Source organism: Girardinichthys multiradiatus, chromosome X, assembly GCF_021462225.1.
Source record: "Girardinichthys multiradiatus isolate DD_20200921_A chromosome X, DD_fGirMul_XY1, whole genome shotgun sequence".
Lineage (NCBI taxonomy): Eukaryota > Metazoa > Chordata > Actinopteri > Cyprinodontiformes > Goodeidae > Girardinichthys > Girardinichthys multiradiatus.
Genome location: NC_061817.1, coordinates 39,749,512 through 39,770,759, shown reverse-complemented (window position 1 = coordinate 39,770,759; position 21,248 = coordinate 39,749,512). Strand labels below are relative to the sequence as shown.

Sequence of the window (21,248 nt, the reverse complement as noted above, 5' to 3'; positions counted from 1 at the left end):
CTTTCCTGGAACCTTTCAAAATAAAGTGCATTAACCTTCTTCCAGCACAGCCAGGAAATGGGGTAACTGCGGACTTCCTGTGGCGCCAATACCCAAATAAAAGCCCCACCTTTCCACAAGTCTTTCTCTTCCACACCGATGACCATCGGGTCAGGAGGGAACACAGCGCGCTGAATGTCTTTTGCTGGCAAAAGGACATAAATTCAACTGGATCCAAGGACCGATCATATGCAAAAGTTAAGTAGAATGAAATACTGTCTGTATATCCGGTATTTTCATTCATGAACGGAGAAATTAAGGTGTAAGAGTTGCTTACATTTTCTCTTCGAGGCCCCGCAGAAGCAAACGGTGTTCCGAGAGAAGCTGTTTCGACAAGCCGAGTCTGGAGGAAAGACGACGGCCGCAACCGTGTTTACGGTAACGAACAGCTGGTCACCTTCTGATCGGGAGAAACTGAGGAAGTTAGCGGGAAGCTAACTCTTTGTTCACGACGGATATCTTCTTCAAACTTCGCCTTGGGACGACATTCCCTCAACAGCTTCAGAGGTTGGGTTTTGGGCAGATTAACAGATTGGTTTAGGATGAAATGATCTAAACGTTTTCATGTTATGAAGTTTGTTTTGTGGAACTCGGCTATCTTGGTGCTAGCAGGCTACCTGTAGCACCGAGGCCGGTTCGGGTTCTTTGTATGTTTTAAAGCTAAGATAAACTTTATTTAAAGGGTGGTTTTAACCAGAACATTGCTCATAACGCGCCGTCAGCGCTTATGCATTTTAACCCTTTTATTAACCTGGTATTTTAAAGGTATGTGTTGATTCTGGCGCTAAGCTATCTCTAGCTTAGCACTTTAGCTAGCTTCTTTGTTAGCCCAACGGCCAGCCGGTAAGAACACGTGTGCTAGCATCAAGGCTAGTCAACAGAAAGGTTGTTAGTTTTCAAGCTAGTGAATAATAATCCCTGAACATCATTTACTAAAGTTGATAACTAAGTAAACACCATTAAACCCATTTCTCCAGAAAGATTTGGCTCTTTTCCAAAATACTCAAAATATTTCTTCAAATATTATTTTAATAAATGAAGGCAGTTAATTAGACACCGTTGAGAATTAGTCATCCAGGAGGTTGGTTTTATTCAGCAGATCATTATTTAAAACATTATTTTATTAAAATAATATTTTATCTGATCTTACATTGTGAATGGTTGTCTAAAGGTTGCTGATTATTTTCTAAGTTGGTTCCAAGACTAACTTAACTTCATTTCCAGATTCTTCAAGATAATCCTTGGTTCTCAAACATAAACATTGCATGGTAATGTTGCATCACTCTTTTGGTCATAATTTCTAATCATCTTTAATCAACTTGTTTATATTGTACATAGTCCATTAGTTGTCATTATTCTTTAATTCTGCTTGGTAGTTTAGTTGGATTGTTTTAGCAAAGTAAAGAGTTTATTGATTGAAATATGTTTGACTTTGAGTTGACTTATTTTTGTTCATAAATTCTTGTATTTTAAGAAATTGTGTGAATTTATTCCATATATGTACAGAGTTTATGCTGTTCAATAATGTTAGAGCTCGTCTCACACCTTTCTATTCTGTTCTAATACCATCGCCGTAATGGGGCTGGTATTCACAGGACAATCCTTAACAGACCGGAATATTATTTTGTAAAATATTAATATTAAATAATATTCTCAGATTCATATTTACAACACCAATGACCCACAGAACATGTGGAGAGGACTCAAGACTATGGCAGACTACAAGAGCAGCAGGCAGCAGATCAGTGATGATCCCTCTCCTCCTAAAACATTGAACTGTTTTTTTTCTAGACATCCCTAGCAGCAGAGAAAATAATGCACCTGTTAAACTAGAGGAACAATATCAGCCTCTAATTCTACAGCTCAACCAGGTGACTTATTCTCTGAAGAAAATTAACCTCAACAAAGCCGCAGGACAGGACAAGGTGTCAGGAAGGACTCTGAGGTCATGTGTTGATCAGCTGGCAGGGGTCTTTTTAGACATTTTCAATCTGTCCCTGTCTGCCTTAAGTCCTCCATCATTGTGCCTTTACCAAAGAGATCTGCTGTGACTGATTTGAATGATTACCGCCCAGTCGCACTAACCCCAGTCATAATGAAATGCTTTGAGAAGATCATTCTGAAGCACATCAAGGATAGCCTTCCTGCTGGCCTGGACAAGCATCAGTTTGCCTATAGGAGGAACCGGTCCACAGAGGTGCTGTCTCCATTGCACTACATACAGCCCTGACACAGCTGCAGCATTGTCAGGTTTAAACAACCTAAAATACTTATAACATCACAAAAAGAAGAAAAAGACAAAGAATTAGTTTATTTACTCGCAGCGAGGAGAACAGACAGAGATGTGCTTTCAGTTACAAATCTCCTCCCGCTCTGAAAACCATCTGTCCGACCCTCTCTTTTTATTATCTTTCGGGGGTCCCTAATTATAAAGAACGTTGCTCTCTAAAGGATGGGAAAAACAGCTGCATCGTAAACAAGTTATAAACACCATTATCTTTTAACAACACACTTCCACTGTCTCCTCCATCTTAGGATCAGTGTCTTCTGTTCAGCGCAATCAGCCTTCATCTTTATGACCTCCTCAACTGCGACTGCTTCTTTCTCAGCTCCATTTATGATCTTTGCCTGCAGACAAACTCATCACATCTTTACTCACACAAACATCATGAAAGGTTATAAAATCAAATAGTCAAGTTAATAAATAGGAGAAAATATAAGATAAAAACTATATACAATTATTCCAACAAGCATCCTGACACTTAGGATGTTATTTGTCGACTTCAGTTCAGCATTTAATACCATCATCCAGGAGAAGCTGATAGTGAAGCTACATGACCTGGGACTTTCATCATCAATGTGTCTTTGGATCTGGGACTTTCTCACCAACCGACCTCAGGTGTTGAGAATAGGGAACCGAACATCATCCACTCTGGGTTGTGTGCTTAGTCCAGCTCTCTTCACACTGTTCACCCTCGACTGCACAGCCATCCACTCCTCTAACAGGGTCCTAAAGTTTGCTGATGATACCACCGTAGTGGGTCTGATAAAGAACAATGATGAGACCTACAGAGAGGACCTGTCCCAGAGGTGTTCATTGAACAACCTGGTGCTCAACACCAGTAAGACCAAGGAAGTCATAGTGGATTATAGGAGGTCCAAGAAGACAGTGCACGCACCTGTTACCATTCAAGGGGAGTTTTGTTGCCCGATGAGCTAACCCCTCCCTCCTACTTCCCCATGTCTAAAGGGATTGTTCAATCCAGCTCTCCATTTAACGGGTCCGGACTTCCCTAAACCTGAAAGATCTTACTAAGCAGGTTTACTGAAAGTTCTGTTTAAGCTGGTGTCAGGAAATGACTCGCCTAGCCTCTGACAGCCTTCATCCAAAAGTCTCGCCCTTCTTCAACTGGAGGTCTGGACGACCGAGTAGCCTCTTGCAGTCATCCACACCTTCAACAGTCACTTTTGTTCACAGCTGCTCATTCCCTAATTTACAACTGGTTCTTGGTATATGGGCTAGGTTAATTTTAGTAGCTCAGCATGAGCCCCAATGGCGCTGTTTTAACAAACTTGACTAAGGCAACCTATAAAAACCTCCTAAAATATCTTAGAACCAGGCAACAAGACTTTTTACCACCAATGAAAAACCAACAATACGGTGACTCAAATAATTGAATGTCCACGATTTAACTAGAATTTTTTATGCTTTCTTTAATTAGTAACGATTTAGCAGGGGTCAGTAACAGCTTCAATTCAGCAACACAAAATCATTTCAATAATAGAAACAAATCAATCAACTCAACCTGTCTTTCTCTGATGCTGAAACCAGTGAGTTTGGAGAGGCTTTGAAGATGGAGGCTCATCCATCCACCTGATGGAGAAGTTTCTTCTGGTAACAACTAGTGGTTTCTTGAAGGGAATCTTCAGTTTTCTTCCTTTAAGTGCTCCAGGCTTTGATGGTTAAACAGGATCTTTGTTGTTATATGTCTCTGAAGACAGTAGTTTCTAGAGGCTGAAGAGTTGAAGGAAACCCGGAGACATAAATGAGGTTGATTCAGGACTTCCAGAAGCCTGAAACTTAGAGTAATCAGCTGTTCACTGATCAAGTTCACTTCTGTTGTCTGGATAAAAAGACTTTAGATGAAATCAGATTCTTAATTTTGAGGAACAGTCCTTTCTGGGCTCACGGGTTGATCCTCTTATTAATGCAGTTGATCAGTGGGGCTGTGTCTCTGTTCCTTTTCCATCTAAGCTTATTTTCTCCATCAGATCTTGTTCGCTGGTCTTCTGCGAGGAAACAACCCCGTTTCTGCTCTCATCATTGTTTTTATAGCGCTTGATGCCTTCACCGGTCAGGCCCTTATTAGGTTTCTTAGTTATTGTGCAACCTATTCAGCTCAGCTTCTTGATTATTGCTCAATACTTTAGTCATGGTCACTGAGACCTACTGATTCTGTTTCTCAGCCTTGGAGATGCTAAAAATAGCCACGCTGGTCTGTAGTCACATCCTCCCATCGCTGTCAGCATGCAGCTGGCTCTCGTCACTCCTAGTCATCCTCCAGTTCTTTCCCTAATCTGCTCAGTTTTAAACTTTACACAGTATTACACATTTCATTCTTCAGCTTTCAGCATTCACTTTAAAACACAATTACAAAACCATCACTTCATTCTTTTTATTCATGCTTTACAAATGATTGTTTTACTCCTCACTGCTTCAACTGTGTGCTTTAATAATTATTGCATGGATTACACATAAGGATATTTATTGTAGTTTTTATGGAGTTAACTGTGAGCAGTTACTAAATATTGCATGGATTACATGGAAAGATCTCACTTTATTTTGACAGGAGATAGTGGAGCATGTGGACAATATCAACTTCCTGGGTATCCACATCACCTCTGACCTGGTCACTGAACACCTCTTTCTGACGAGGAAGGCCCAACAAAGACTCTTCTTCTTCAGGAAACTGAAAAGGATTGGACTTCGTGCTCAGTTGCTCCAAAATTTCTATATAGCTGGGATTGAGAGCATCCTCTGCCTCAGTATGACCGTGTGGTACAGCCACTGCACAGTCCAGGATAGAAATGACTTGGCCTGGGTGATGAAAACTGCCCAGTGGATTGTGGGGGGTCAGTTACCAAACCTGGACTCAATTTACACTGGCAGACTGCAAAGGAAGGCCAGTTGTATTGCTGTTGATCCCACCCACCCAAGATACAAATTGTTTGTACCATTGCATTCTGGGAAACGATACAGATGTATAAAGACTACGACCACTCGACTAGGGAACAGCTTTTTCTCAAGAGCTGTTAAATCCATCTGTCCACCTTCCATCTCCTCTGCCCCCCTGCAGACACACTCACACCCATTTGCTGCACCTTAAGGACAAATTGAGATTCAGCAACATATATAAGCTTTTATTTTATTACTGAGGGTAGCACAGCAATTTTGTTATTCTCTAGAAACATGACAAATAAAATCTTATCTTATCTTAATAAGGATCAAAATGGATAAGTAATTAAAGTGTTAATGGACAATAAAAATCATCTTTGTTGATGGAATGTCATATGATAACAGCTGTGGAGCTACAAGCACAACGTGTGAAAAATGTCTACTTTATCATCAGTAGGAAGAGAAACAGAGATGAACAAAGTATGGATCATCTTAGGAAGAATGAATGGGATTAAAAGAGCAGATGTTTATCCAAGTGATGCTACAATTACTGCAGTAAAAGATGAAAAATGGTAGTCCAGATAATACTACTGTAGAGGGAAAAGGAGAAGAAATAAATGTCAGAGAATAGAGAGATATTAGAGGAGGATGGAAATACCTTTTAGGCACTAGTGACCTTTATTGACCAGGAATTTAACAGGAAAGAGGCTGGAGAGAGAACTGGAGGATGTGCAGCAAACTGGGACTCAAACCCCAGACAAGTAAAGCTCATGGTGGATCTGACCCACCAGCGTCACAACATCAATAATTTACTAAATAAATGTACCTTTTACAAAATCAGAGTTCAGCTGAGCACTTCAGAAATCCAAGTTAAAACCAGTGAAAGAGCAGGTGTGTGTCATCTAGAGACCTGATGTCTTACTGGACATTGATGTCCTGCAAAACCTAGCAAGAAGCTACAACCCCAGCTACCACTTCAGCATTTTAATGAGCCCTATGGAAGTGACCTCAGAAAATGCCTTTCCAGTGTTGCAGAATCTGTACGATGTTACCTCCAACAGATGTTGCAGGGACTCAGTGACAACGTTTAAACAAGGGGATCTTGTCATAATATCCAAGGTACGTGGTGCGTTTGACAAAAAAATCCGAACAGTTTTACGGATGAAGTGTTTATCATGTATGAGCCGATACCCTGATCTCCTCCTGTACACAAACTCAAAGATTTGGACAGAGAACCTATCCAGGGTTCTTTTTACGCAGAGAAACTTCAAAAAGCAAAACTATTTAACGACAAGATGTATCAAGTCGAAAAATATCAAACCGACGCACAGTCAAGGGTGTCAAACAGGTTTTTGTACGCTGGAAAAACTGGTCCGAGAAATTCAACAGTTGGATCAGGTTTGATGAAGTTTGAACGAGGTCGGCGCTAAAGCTTACAGTTGAAACAGCATCATGGACCGCAAGGTAGAGAATGATGGTTTTAACGTCACCCTTCCCTCGAACGCTAGCAAAGAAGTGTTTAAAAAGAACCCAACTTCTAATTTCACAACCGAACTGGCCAGGGCCATTGAACGTAGCATAGAGTAGGTGGTTGGTTTATGTGAAATTCAATACACTTGTTATAACATTACACTCGGCTTATTACGATGTGAAGAATACCAGTGAGCATCAGGAGGATGACTTAAAACGCATTTAAGGCGGTTATCACTCTAAACAACAATCGACTTATGACAATATGAAGAGTACCATTGAGTATGAGGAAGATGAATTACCTGTCCGTGTAAAATTCAGTCGAGGAGGATATTATGAACAACCTAAAGAGCTTGGGGATCACATTTTCCCAACCCTATGGCAATGTGACTCGAGCTGTGATATGTCATTCAACAACATAACCAAGTGTCTTCATTTTGTTGGCGAAGAACAATATGAAATATACACCTTGAAGGCCTTCACCTCTGGCCTACATACTCGATGTGAAAGTTGATGAATGGTGGCTCGTGTCCAAGCAAACCTCCGCCTACCCCTGTGATCTCCTAACAGGATTATATAATCTGTTCATCTTTACAGACATCATTCATTATCAAACAGTCGGAAAACGTTTCTCATCTTTGCTGGCTGTCGTGAACATCAAAGGGAGATTTGGTAACGTTGTTGGGCAAAGATATAAAACTATTCACTACAAACCTGTCAAAAAGTTATTTTCAAACTATTAGCAGCCAGATTAAGACAGACTCTGTGAACTTTGTACATAGAAGAACAAGTGTAAAACTCCACTTTCAACCAGTATCATCCTTCAGATCCAAGCAATGGCCCATTAAGTGCAAAGATGTGATCCTAATCGCTTTGTACATTAGTATGTAAGCCAAACAGGCAATAATCTGCTCAGGTTTTATGGGGCCCCGGTCATGTGCGGACGTGGAATCAGATCATTATTTTCTAAATAATTTCGCTTTGTATCCCCCCCGATTAAAAAAATGATTTGCTATTGCAAAACCCCATCTGAAAACGGCGGCATCAAATATAGCTTCGGATGTAATAGGTAGAGCTGTGAGTAAAATTCAATTCAGTTTTATTTATATAGCTCCAATTCACAATACTCGCAGTCACTCATCCAGGAGGAGTGAATGCTGCAAGTCACTGACTGGATGCAATCTGCTGGGTTTCCTTAGATAGAAAAACTTTTTATCCAAATTTAATAAATAACTGAATCTGATTGTTTGATAGTTAGGATTCATTAATTAATGACTTGAAATCTAGATGATTGGATTAAATGGATTTTGTGAAGCGCCTTGAGACAAAATATTGTTCAGTTCAGTTGCTGGCGTTGACTTTGCAGCAATCCCTCATACTGAGCATGCATGTAGCGACAGTGGAGAGGAAAAACTCCCTTTTAACACGTCTTACTGGAACTTTACAATAAAGTTTGAAATGACCACAGCGCTGGAAAGAAGCCTTAATGGTACCAATACATTTATCACAGTATCAATGTGGTTTTAGGAGAGGTACAAACACTGGATGTTTGGAACATGAAATGAGAGGTTTTGATGTTTCTGTTTCATTGTAAGAACATACAGAGGTTGGACAATAAAACTGAAACACCTGTCATTTTAGTGTGGGAGGTTTCATGAATAAATTGGACCAGCCTGGTAGCCAGTCTTCATTGATTGCACATTGCACCAGTAAGAGCAGAGTGTGAAGGTTCAATTAGCAGGGTAAGAGCACAGTTTTGGTCAAAATATTGAAATGCACACAACATTATGGGTGACATACCAGAGTTCAAAAGAGGACAAATTGTTGGTGCACGTCTTGCTGGCGCATCTGTGACCAAGACAGCAAGTCTTTGTGATGTATCAAGAGCCACGGTATCCAGGGTAATGTCAGCATACCACCAAGAAGGATGAACCACATCCAACAGGATTAACTGTGGACGCAAGAGGAAGCTGTCTGAAAGAGATGTTCAGGTGCTAACCTGGATTGTATCCAAAAAACATAAAACCACGGCTGCCCAAATCACGGCAGAATTAAATGTGCACCTCAACTCTCCTGTTTCCACCAGAACTGTCCGTCAGGAGCTCCACAGGGTCAATATACACGGCTGGGCTGCTATAGCCAAACCTTTGGTCACTCATGCCAATGCCAAACGTCGGTTTCAATGGTGCAAGGAGTGCAAATCTTGGGCTGTGGACAATGTGAAACATGTATTGTTCTCTGATGAGTCCACCTTTACTGTTTTCCCCACATCCAGGAGAGTTACGGTGTGGAGAAGCCCCAAAGAAGTGTACCACCCAGACTGTTGCATGCCCAGAGTGAAGCATGGGGGTGGATCAGTGATGGTTTGGGCTACCATATCATGGCATTCCCTTGGCCCAATACTTGCGCTAGATGGACGCGTCACTGCCAAGGACTACCGAACCATTCTTGAGGACCATGTGCATCCAATGGTTTAAACATTGTATCCTGAAGGCGGTGCCGTGTATCAGGATGACAATGCACCAATACACACAGCAAGACTGGTGAAAGATTGGTTTGATGAACATGAAAGTGAAGTTGAACATCTCCCATGGCCTGCACAGTCACCAGATCTAAATATTATTGAGCCACTTTGGGGTGTTTTGGAGGAGCGAGTCAGGAAACGTTTTCCTCCACCAGTATCACGTAGTGACCTGGCCACTATCCTGCAAGAAGAATGGCTTAAAATCCCTCTGACCACTGTGCAGGACTTGTATATGTCATTCCCAAGACGAATTGATGCTGTATTGGCTGCAAAAGCCCCAAGGCTGTGTTCTCTCTCCTCTGCTCTTCTCCCTGTACACCAACAGCTGCACCTCCAGTCACCAGTCTGTCCAGCTTCTGAAGTTTGCGGACGACACCACCCTGATCGGACTCATCTCTGATGGTGACGAGTCTGCGTACAGATGGGAGGTGGACCATCTGTTGGACTGGTGCAACCAGAACAGCCTTGAGCTCAACGCTCTAAAGACAGTGGAGATGGTTGTGAACTTCAGGCAGAACCCAGCCCCACCTGCCCCCATCACCCTCTGTGACTCCACAATTGACACTGTGGAATCTTTCCGCTTCCTGGGAACCATCATCTCCCAGGATCTCAAGTGGGAGCCAAACATCAGCTCCCTCATCAAGAAAGCCCAGCAGAGGATGTTCTTCCTGCGGCAGCTGAAGAAATTCAACCTGCCAAAGACTATGATGGTGCACTTCTACACAGCCATCATTGAGTCCATCCTCACCTCCTCCATCACCATCTGGTACGCCGCTGCTACAGCCAAGGATAAGGGCAGGCTGCAGCGTGTCATTCGGTCTGCTGAGAAGGTGATTGGCTGCAGTCTACTGTCGCTCCAGGAACTGTACACCTCCAGGACCCTGAAGCGGGCAGGGAAGATTCTGGCTGATCCCTCCCACCCCGGTCACAGACTCTTTGAGACTCTCCCCTCTGGCAGGAGGCTGCGGTCCATCCGGACCAAAACCTCACGCCACAAGAACAGTTTTTTCCCATCTGCCACCAGCCTGGTTAACAAAGCCCAGAAACCACCCTGACACTCTCCTTTTTTTGCTGACAGGACACCTGTAACCTGTAACTCTATGAGTTACATTAACGCTCAGCTTGGACTCCTGCTTTACTTACACAATGATCACCTGCACTGTTGTATTGCTCTTGCATCTTATACTGCTCTACATTTACTCTCACTCACTTAAAACTGTGCACATATATTTATATTATATTGTAGATATGTTTATACTGTTTCATTTGTATTGTATTGCACCGACTACGCCAAAACAAATTCCTTGTATGTCCAAAAACGTACTTGGCAATAAAGCTTTTCTGATTCTGAAAAGGAGGCCCTACACCATACTAATAAATGATTGTGGTCTAAAACCAGGTGTTTCAGTTTCATTCTCCAACCCCTGTATTTCTGCTGCTGGTGATGAAGATGCATCTTTCCTCTGAATGAAGAGCATTCCAACTTCTCTTAAGGAAACAAAGCATGATGTGAGCAGCAACCTGTCTGGATCTCCGTCCTGCTGGAAACCTACAGAGAGACCTGGGGCGTGACAAACCGGCAGAGCTGCTGGGTCAGAACATGTTGGACCCTGATTGATGAAGGTTGCTTTTCCACCAGTGAAGTCCTCAAAGAAGCTAAACTGTTAGGAACCCAGAGGAGCTACAACCAAGGGCTGAGTGGATGTTCTGGTCTTGGAAAGTTTCCTTTAACTGAGGGATGTTGTTGGTAGATAAGGTGGTTCTGGTCAGATTGCCTGACTGACCGGTTCTGGGTCAGATCAAATCAAACAGAGGATGGCAGTTAAATTTATAGATGACCCGTTAGTCCCTGGATGATCTCTGTTCTGATTGGCCAGTTTAGTCAGTCGCTGACCAATTAGGTTGAGGTGTAAGGACTTGGGTGAAATTACTCGTTGGTTTCTGTTCCTAAAGTTTCCACAGATTCAGTTCATTTAATGTCAATAATCTTTATTCACAAACACAAACTAATTATTTTGTGGCCAAACATGTGAAGAAAGACCGGAACCCGTCTTCTCCGGCCCAATAACTACATTTATTATCACTACAAACAAAGAAAAAGCAGCTTCAGAGTCAGAACCCTGCTTACAGAAAAACTGTACTAGAACTGTTCAGAAGAACCAACTCAGGGACACTGCTTTTGCTCTTAGGTCCAAACTTCAATGATGTCTCCGTCCTCCAGGTCCAGCTGAGCCGGCGTCTGGCAGCCCGTCACCTTGGAGCCGTCAAAATGGAATCGGACCTTCCTGTGAGCCCTGGCAGGTAGTTTTGACAGGTACTGGGAGAAGATGGAGCTCAGCGGCACCTCCTGTTGAAGAGTGGAGGCATTACTCTGTTATGATGCTAAAGCACAAGATGATGAAGAAGAAGGAGAGAGGATGAAGAGCTACAAACCCTGTGGATGGAGAACTCCTGGCAGGAGTCTCTGTCTTTGCTCTGCAGCTTCACAGTGATGCTGCTGCTGGGATCTTCTGCTGGTGTCACGATGCATTCTGCTCAGGAGGCACACAGAGGGTTCAGGTGAGCCCGATACAGCAAGTCAGACCAGATCGAGGACCAGTTCAGACCGGTTCAAAGACCAGTTCAGACACTGGTTCAAAGACCACTTTAGAGACTGGTTCAAGGACCAGTTCAGAGACTGGTTCAAGGACCAGTTCAGAGACTGGTTCAAGGACCAGTTCAGACCGGAACAAGGACCAGTTCAGACTGGTTCAAAGACCACTTTAGAGACTGGTTCAAGGACCAGTTCAGACCGGAACAAGGACCAGTTCAGACTGGTTCAAAGACCACTTCAGAGACTGGTTCAAGGACCAGTTCAGACACTGGTTCAAGGACCAGTTCAGAGACTGGTTCAAGGACCAGTTCAGACCGGAACAAGGACCAGTTCAGACTGGTTCAAAGACCAGTTCAGACTGGTTCAAAGACCAGTTCAGACTGGTTCAAAGACCACTTTAGAGACTGGTTCAAGGACCAGTTCAGACCGGAACAAGGACCAGTTCAGACTGGTTCAAAGACCACTTCAGAGACTGGTTCAAGGAACAGTTCAGACCGGAACAAGGACCAGTTCAGACTGGTTCAAAGACCAGTTCAGAGACTGGTTCAAGGACCAGTTCAGACACTGGTTCAAAGACCAGTTCAGACACTGGTTCAAAGACCAGTTCAGAGACTGGTCCAAGGACCAGTTCAGAGACTGGTTCAAGGACCAGTTCAGACACTGGTTCAAGGACCAGTTCAGACACTGGTTCAAGGACCAGTTCAGACACTGGTTCAAGGACCAGTTCAGACACTGGTTCAAGGACCAGTTCAGACACTGGTTCAAAGACCAGTTCAGAGACTGGTTCAAGGACCAGTTCAGAGACTGGTTCAAGGACCAGTTCAGACACTGGTTCAAGGACCAGTTCAGAGACTGGTTCAAGGACCAGTTCAGACACTGGTTCAAGGACCAGTTCAAAGACTGGTTCAAAGACCACTTCAGAGACTGGTTCAAGGACCAGTTCAGAGACTGGTTCAAAGACCAGTTCAGACACTGGTTCAAGGACCAGTTCAGACACTGGTTCAAGGACCAGTTCAGAGACTGGTTCAAGGACCAGTTCAGAGACTGGTTCAAGGACCAGTTCAGAGACTGGTTCAAGGACCAGTTCAGACACTGGTTCAAGGACCAGTTCAGAGACTGGTTCAAGGACCAGTTCAGACACTGGCTCAAGGACCAGTTCAGACACTGGCTCAAGGACCAGTTCAGACACTGGTTCAAGGACCAGTTCAGACACTGGTTCAAGGACCAGTTCAGACACTGGTTCAAGGACCAGTTCAGAGACTGGTTCAAGGACCAGTTCAGAGACTGGTTCAAGGACCAGTTCAGACACTGGTTCAAGAACCAGTTCAGACACTGGTTCAAGGACCAGTTCAGAGACTGGTTCACGGACCAGTTCAGACACTGGTTCACGGACCAGTTCAGAGACTGGTTCACGGACCAGTTCAGAGACTGGTTCAAGGACCAGTTCAGAGACTGGTTCAAGGACCAGTTCAGACACTGGTTCAAGGACCAGTTCAGACACTGGTTCAAAGACCAGTTCAGAGACTGGTTCAAAGACCAGTTCAGACCGGAACAAGGACCAGTTCAGACTGGTTCAAAGACCACTTCAGAGACTGGTTCAAGGACCAGTTCAGAGACTGGTTCAAAGACCACTTTAGAGACTGGTTCAAAGACCACTTCAGAGACTGGTTCAAAGACCACTTTAGAGACTGGTTCAAAGACCAGTTCAGACCGGAACAAGGACCAGTTCAGACTGGTTCAAAGACCACTTCAGAGACTGGTTCAAGGACCAGTTCAGAGACTGGTTCAAAGACCACTTTAGAGACTGGTTCAAAGACCAGTTCAGAGACTGGTTCAAAGACCACTTCAGAGACTGGTTCAAAGACCACTTCAGAGACTGGTTCAAGGACCAGTTCAGAGACTGGTTCAAAGACCACTTTAGAGACTGGTTCAAAGACCACTTCAGAGACTGGTTCAAAGACCACTTCAGAGACTGGTTCAAGGACCAGTTCAGAGACTGGTTCAAAGACCACTTTAGAGACTGGTTCAAGGACCAGTTCAGAGACTGGTTCAAGGACCAATTCAGACTGGAACAAGGACCAGTTCAGAGACTGGTTCAAAGACCACTTCAGAGACTGGTTCAAAGACCACTTCAGAGACTGGTTCAAAGACCACTTCAGAGACTGGTTCAAGGACCAGTTCAGAGACTGGTTCAAAGACCACTTTAGAGACTGGTTCAAAGACCACTTTAGAGACTGGTTCAAGGACCAGTTCAGAGACTGGTTCAAAGACCACTTTAGAGACTGGTTCAAAGACCACTTTAGAGACTGGTTCAAGGACCAGTTCAGAGACTGGTTCAAGGACCAGTTCAGACTGGAACAAGGACCAGTTCAGAGACTGGTTCAAGGACCAGTTCAGACTGGAACAAGGACCAGTTCAGAGACTGGTTCAAGGACCAGTTCAGAGACTGGTTCAAGGACCAGTTCAGACTGGAACAAGGACCAGTTCAGAGACTGGTTCAAGGACCAGTTCAGACCAACAGCTCCAGCTGGGTCCAGTTTGTGTTCTGGAAACATTTCCAGCATCAACTCATTTAAACGCAGCAGCTGTTTAACAGGAGCTTTAATGTGAGATAAAGACTGCTTATATGTACAGATGCATCACTCTGAAAGAAACTCTGAGATCTATTCTTACGTCAGAACTTCATCACATGGAGGAAGAGCTCTGCAGAGCTCCACATTAACTTAATACACTAGAAGACATCTAGACCATGGAGATGTCCTACTGGAACCTGCAGGAAGAGTCTGAAACAAAACATTTAAGCTGACATTCAGCTAATAGTGGTAAAGTTTTCTTTCTGACTTCAAGTTAAAGGAGGAATTTATCAGTGAAACCAGGCTTTCTTCACCTTGAAGGGGGCGTAGATGGACGGATGATGGACAGGTTTGGAGGAACCAGGGTCCTCGTATACGAATACTTGTGTGGATTTGCTACTAAAAGCTGTCAGATGATCCAGATGAAGGGAACTGTTGGATCCAGGAGTATTTCCTTCCTACATCCTAATCAATGAGGAACTGAGCCAACATGTGGGATTACTAGACCCTCCCTCGACACGCCTCCATTTACATATGAAACACATGTAAACAAACCCATGTGATTCTCCTGGCTGCACCATCAGGTCTTCTCACAGGAAGAGGAGGAACTGAATGGGAAGTGAGTTGGAGACGTTCTTCAATGAGATGCGGGAAAATACAGAATTCTTATGTTTAAAGTTTAAAATCAGACATCTGTGAATGGCTGGTTCTGACGGGCCTGTTAGGCCCCTCCTGGAGTTAGGCATCCTGGTGGGGTCAACAGCTGAATAGATACGGGCAGAACACAGTTCGGACCCTAAAGACGGGTCACACTTCTGAGAACCAAAACCAGCTGATGAGGCTGTCTCCTCCTCCTCCCATAATTACTGATGAATATAATAAATAAGTGTTGTTAACCTTGTTCTTGCCTGTAATCAGAACTGCAAACCCGTAGATAAATGAACTAAGCTTGTTTTCACATCAGCAGCTTTGCAGCAGAACCTCTAGGTGTCACTACAGAGGTCATCCACGGAGCTGCATTTCCAGGGTCAGGTCATCATTGATCTGAACGTCTGGGTGGAGGAAGGCGTCCGGCTGGTTTCTGTGCGTATGGAATCATGGAGTATATGGAGATGTAGCTCAGAAACTGGGAATCAGACCCAAATCCCTGCAGGATGATCATCTTCAAGAGCTCAGTGTGTATCCACAGCAGGACCAGCAGAATTCAGAGACACCAAACATCACTTCTAACATCAAAACTCCCTCCAAGCTTCAGCAGCTTTGGTCTTTCTACCCTCAGACTGGTTCCACACAGGAAACCAGCAACAACCTACAGAGGTCATGTGACTCACCTATAATGTCTGCGATGCTGAGGCCCAGCTGGCCAACCGAGGAGTCTGTGGGAAGCTCCAGCTCCTCCTTCAGCAGGAGGAGGCGAGGGGGCGGGACCTTCAGGATGATGGACAGCTGACTCACAACGTCACTGAGCCGAGTTGACTGAAACAGAACAGGAACAAACTGAGCCACTCAAAGCTTCAACCATCTGACCCAAACTGTCCTCCACAGATGAAAAGACACTGGGTGGGACGATCAGGACCAACCCGGGAACCACCATGGCTCCAACCTGCCATCAACTGGAAACTGCGGGAACACTAGTGCCTCAGTTCACTCTGAAGCCAGTTTAACATCACTGAGGACTGAGGGGTGCTGATCCAGACAGAAGCTTCATGCTGCGGGGCTGATGGGCTCTCAGTGGTGCTGGTGCAGAGCACTGGATAGAACAATGAAGAACCAGGTCTACTCCCACATTCTTCGACCTCACGTCCAATCAGCGCCATGCTTAAAACTCGGACCCATTGGGGTGTTCCAGGAGAATGATGATCCCAAACACAGATCCCAACTGGTTCTGGAGCATAAAGCAGGCTAACATTAAGCTTCAGGAATGGTCTTCCCAAACCACCGACCTCAATCCTGCTGAGATCCATTCTGAGGCGGGAATAAAATCTGAATACATGGATGGAAAAGCTTCGTTCCACAACTTCCCCGCTCGCTTGGTTCCCATCAGGACCAGGGAAGATGGAGTCTGAAAAAGCGGAAAAAGAAAAACAGCAGGAAAACATCTCACTGGAGGAGACGGGATCAAACGTACCGGCAGAACCAGAACTTTGTGAACGTCTGTTCGGCAGCGGATCTTCAGGGGAATCTCACGAAGCGAGTCGGAGCTGTACATTGGGCTCACGAAGATGACATCATCATCGTCATCATCTGGGTGTGACGCCTGGGTCCGGCACTGTCTGGTCCTCCGGTTCCGAGGCATCGGGGACAGGGTGGAGCTGACGGCTCGGAGCTTCCTGTTGAGCTCACTGGGGGAGACAGGTGGGGGTGGAGGTCAGACAGGGACAAGAGAGGACACAGACACTTTGAACTGGGCTTACTTGATCTTCTGTTTGGCCTTGTTGGACTGTTTCTGGACCGGACTCACAGGTGGAGGAGGAGAAGGACAGCGAGGGTTTTCTCTGGAACAAACAGAGAAGTTTTGAGATGCTGTGTCTGAATGTGAGGAACCAGATGCTTCTCCAACTTACACTTGTTTCTTTGAAGGTCCTGACTGGTGCTGGTGAGGTTCTGATTCATCCTCAGAGTCACTGAGCTCAACGAACGGCACCAGGGGTTTTCGTGAGGAAAACTCCTCCCACATGCTGTCATCTGCACCATCATCTGGTTGGAGATGGAAACAACACGCAGCTAAGAGAGATGGAGCACCTGCTGCTCAGCATCACTGCAGCTCCTCAGATCTTACCTGAGCGGTTCTTCTCAGTGAACATTGCTGCTGTGGGCTTCAGCTGCAGGCTGCTGCTCACCTGGACAAACAAACATCATGAGAGCTGCAGGAATCTGTCAGGAGAAGCTCTCAGAGGTCAGAAACAGGGCAGAGCAGGAATCTTCTCTACCCTGCTGGAGTAGACGGGGACGGGGACGATCGCCGAAGGGTTGAGGATGCGTCTACGTTTGGATGGAGGTTTCATAGCCTGAAGGTCACTGCTGGACACCTGAGAACAGAGACATGAGCTGCACTGAGGGGTGAAGCACCAATCAGAGGAGGTCAGAGTTCAGATCCTCTGCAGGATTCAACAACCCAGAACAAATTCCAGCATCCAACCTGCAGCTTCCACTGAGATTAACTAGACCGTATCAGCTGGGAGCTGCTGGTCCTCATCAGAGTGAGAACCTCCAGGACTGCAGGAGTTTTGCTAGTTTGCTGCTCAGGAGCAGATCGGTGTGTGTTGATCTCCTGCTTTCACCCTTTTGCTCTTATTTTTTTTACATTTTATTCTGAAATTCTATTGGTTAAACTGATTTAACTCAGGTTACATTTTACAGGTTTTGGTTTTTTTTCATCCTTTCATCCTGATTTTATTGTATTTTAAGTTTGAGGTTTATTCTTGTTTCTCTTGGTTTAGCTTTGATTTCATGGAGATTTTCCCAGATTATCTTGGTTTCAACTTCATTTTAATCAGGTTTCCTCCCATTATCCTTATATCCTCCTGCTTTTAACCAGATTATATCCCCTTTTTGTCTCAGTTTCATTGTAATTGAATTTGATTCTGCTTTTATTCTATTTTTATTCGCTTTTGGCCACATTCCATTCTTTTTCTCTCCAGCTTTTATTGAGGTTTCTCCAGGTTTTTGTTCTAATTTTATCCGTGGTTAAATCCAGCTTTATCCTGATTCTGCTGCGTTTTAAAGAGAAGACCCTAAGGAAGCAACTCTATCTATCTGGAAAGGATTAAAAGGTCATCTCCAAACTACCTGAACTCCATCCCAAGTGGAAAACATTCAGGACAGTTCTCAATATCCAGCTGCCAAGCACGGTGGTGGAGGGGTGATTATATGGGCTTTTTGGAGCTACAGGACCTTGCAGTCTTTGAGTGGACCATGAACTCCTTTGTAGACCAAAGTGGTTCTGAGTTAAAGGGGAGTCCAGCAGCTGAAGCTTGGTCCAATCTGGGTCACCAACAGAAGAATGATCCCAAACACATCAGCAGATCTGCTGAAAGAACCAATGTTCAATCTGGTTCTGAATGCTGTTCTTGGACCTGCAGAGAGCTGTGCAGGAACCTGAGGCAACGTTTGAGAGATAAGTGGACAGGAGAAATGGGGTGTACTTAGTTTCATCGTTGCTCTTTGTTTGAGATAATTCTGGTTAAATCTCCAGTGGGTTTTCGATCAACAACAGCTTCTAATTGGCTTAGAAAGCAACACCGTGACGGCTAATCAGGAACCATGATGGGCTCTGATTGGTGGATGGTGACTTTTATTTCTATTTAAACCCTGACAGTAACAACCAGGTTACATTTAGCTGAGTTTAAACAACAACACTTTTATTTTAGAAGTTGCTTCAATGATCATGGATCCAAAGTAAGTCTTTCTATGGATCAAACTTTTTACCGTTAAGAAATCAAATGTGTCTGAAATGATCTTAACGTGATAGAAAGTGACAAAAAACACCAGCTGGTTAGAAATGAAATAAATGCAGCAGATTTTACTGCTGACTGAGCTGTTAACCACAGACTGACTTTTATTTTGAAGAGCCCTGACTCATTTTAGCGCCGCTAACGTTCAGATTTTCACCATTTAAGCAGTTTTCTCTCATTTCTAAAGCTTCCCGCCTCCAGTTATATCCTCTAACTTCTAGAGGGTCTCATTTAATCTCGACAGCGCCTCCTGAGAAGGACTAGGTTTATCTGTAAAGGGTTTAAAAGCGATAAAGGTAGCAGGACGTATGTCACTCACCGCGTCCGCCATGTTTGCTTCTCCTCTGCGTGCCGGTGCTGCCTTCACGGACTGTCGAGGATTATGACTACTTCAGGGACTTCCCCGGGTGAGTGTTGCTTTCAGGGACTGACTACACAGGCTCATCTATCTAGATTAAAATGCTATCGAGAAGTAACTTTATTTCAGTAACTTTATTAGACGCAGTGAAATATTTTAGGGACTTCTTTTGAGTTTGACGATGCTGGCTTCCACCTGCTGAGGTGTTCGGGAAGTCCATGCAGCATTTTCTTTACTCTCGAGGTCAGTCCAGACGTTCTGGTAGGACTGCTGAAATCTTCTCATCCTACTGAAACCTAATTTTCTAGAAGTCTTCAGAGAAGAGCTGCATCTGTGGGACTCTGACAGAGACCCTGATCCGTTATCTCCATCTGGGGAACCTTCCAAGACCGACACCAACAAGTCATCTTTGATCCACCAGAGAGAGATCTATGTCTGCTGAGACGGAATCCCACTGGGATCTGAATGACTCATTCCATTAAGACCTTCTTACCTGCTGGACAAGAACCTGCTGCCTGCTCTCTGCTTCATAGACACCAAGGCTGGGGGTGCAGATGATGTGCTTGGGCTTCTTCAACAGAGAGAGGAGAAGGGTTGGAGTGTCACCATGGCTGCTGGCTGAGAGCCAGCTACCCTGGGGCACACCGACAGGAGTGAGGCTGCCATACAATCAGAGCCACCGGGCCCTCTGACCACCATCAGCAGGCAAGGAGGGTATTATCCTCCTTGCCTGCTGTCCTCCTTTGGATAACTCCTAAGTATGGAGTTCTCCAAAATGTCCTGGTAGATGGCCACAGTGACTGTGGACTTGAGAAAACCCAGTGGACCAGAAGATGATCATCACTGATTGTGGAAACATCACACTGGACTTCCAGCAACGTGGATTCTGTTCTTCTCCAGTCTTCCTCCAGACTCGGGGACCTTGATTTCAACAGCCTGGTTCCGTTTCTCCTCAGCCCAGGAACTACACTTCTGACAGTGTCTGTGGTACTTTAAAGCACAATGTTAGAAAATTGGAGAGAAAATGGCGCTCTACACACCTAGAGGATTCCTACTTAATCTGGAAAAATAACCTACTGTTGTATAAAAAGACACTTCACCAAGTTAGAACAGCTTATTTCTCATCATTAATAGAAGAGAACAAGAATAATCCTAGGTTTCTCTTTAGTACAGTTGCTAAACTTACACAGAGTCATAGCTCTGTTGAACCATCCATTCCCTTAGCTCTTAGCAGTCATGACTTTATGGGATTATTCTTAAATAAAATTGATTCTATTAAAAATAAAATCTTTGACATACTCCTGAAGATGATTACTTCATCCTCATCTAGTGAGACAACATTGGAAATAACTGTAGAACCTGATTTGTGTTTGGACTGTTCTGATCCTGTGGAGCTTCCTGAGTTACCAGAAATATTAGCTTCATCTAAACCTTCAACTTGTATGTTAGACCCAATCCCAACCAAATTATTTAAGGAAGTGTTCCCTCTGATTACCAGCCCCATTTTAGATATGATTAATCTATCTTTAGTAAATGGATCAGAACCACAGGCTTTTAAGTTAGCTGTAATTAAACCTTTACTTAAGAAACCTTCACTTGATCGAGATGATTTAATAAATTACAGACCTATATCCAATCTTCCATTCTTATCTAAAATTCTTGAGAAAATAGTTGCTAATCAAATGTGTGAACATTTATACAGCAATGACCTGTTTGAAGAGTTTCAGTCAGGTTTCAGAGCTCATCATAGCACTGAAACAGCTCTGCTGAAAGTCACTAATGATATTCTTATGGCCTCAGATAATGGACTTGTGTCTGTTCTGGTTCTGTTAGATCTCAGTGCTGCATTTGATCCAGTCGATCATAATATTCTCTTAAAAAGGCTGGAATATGTTGTAGGGATCAGGGGAACAGCGCTAGGCTGGTTTAAATCTTATCTGTCTGACAGATTCCAGTTTGTTCATGTAAATGATAAATCATCTTTAAACTCCAGGGTTAATTGTGGAGTACCACAGGGTTCAGTACTTGGGCCAATTCTCTTTACTATATATATGCCTCCAA

At 44.1% G+C, this 21,248-nt stretch overlaps 1 protein-coding gene across 1 annotated transcript; it reads right to left on the bottom strand.

Moving 5' to 3' along the window:
• Positions 1-11,181: 11,181 nt before the first annotated feature.
• Positions 11,182-19,259, bottom strand: LOC124862254 (NFATC2-interacting protein-like). Its single transcript, XM_047356072.1, has 9 exons — positions 19,149-19,259; positions 17,306-17,404; positions 17,155-17,215; positions 16,940-17,072; positions 16,790-16,870; positions 16,504-16,717; positions 15,707-15,851; positions 11,643-11,740; positions 11,182-11,556 (listed from the first exon to the last, which is right to left on the bottom strand). Exons 1-9 carry the CDS (start codon positions 19,158-19,160, stop codon positions 11,395-11,397), a joined length of 1,005 nt encoding a protein of 334 aa, XP_047212028.1. The 5' UTR covers positions 19,161-19,259; the 3' UTR covers positions 11,182-11,394.
• Between the last annotated feature and the right edge of the window lie 1,989 nt (positions 19,260-21,248).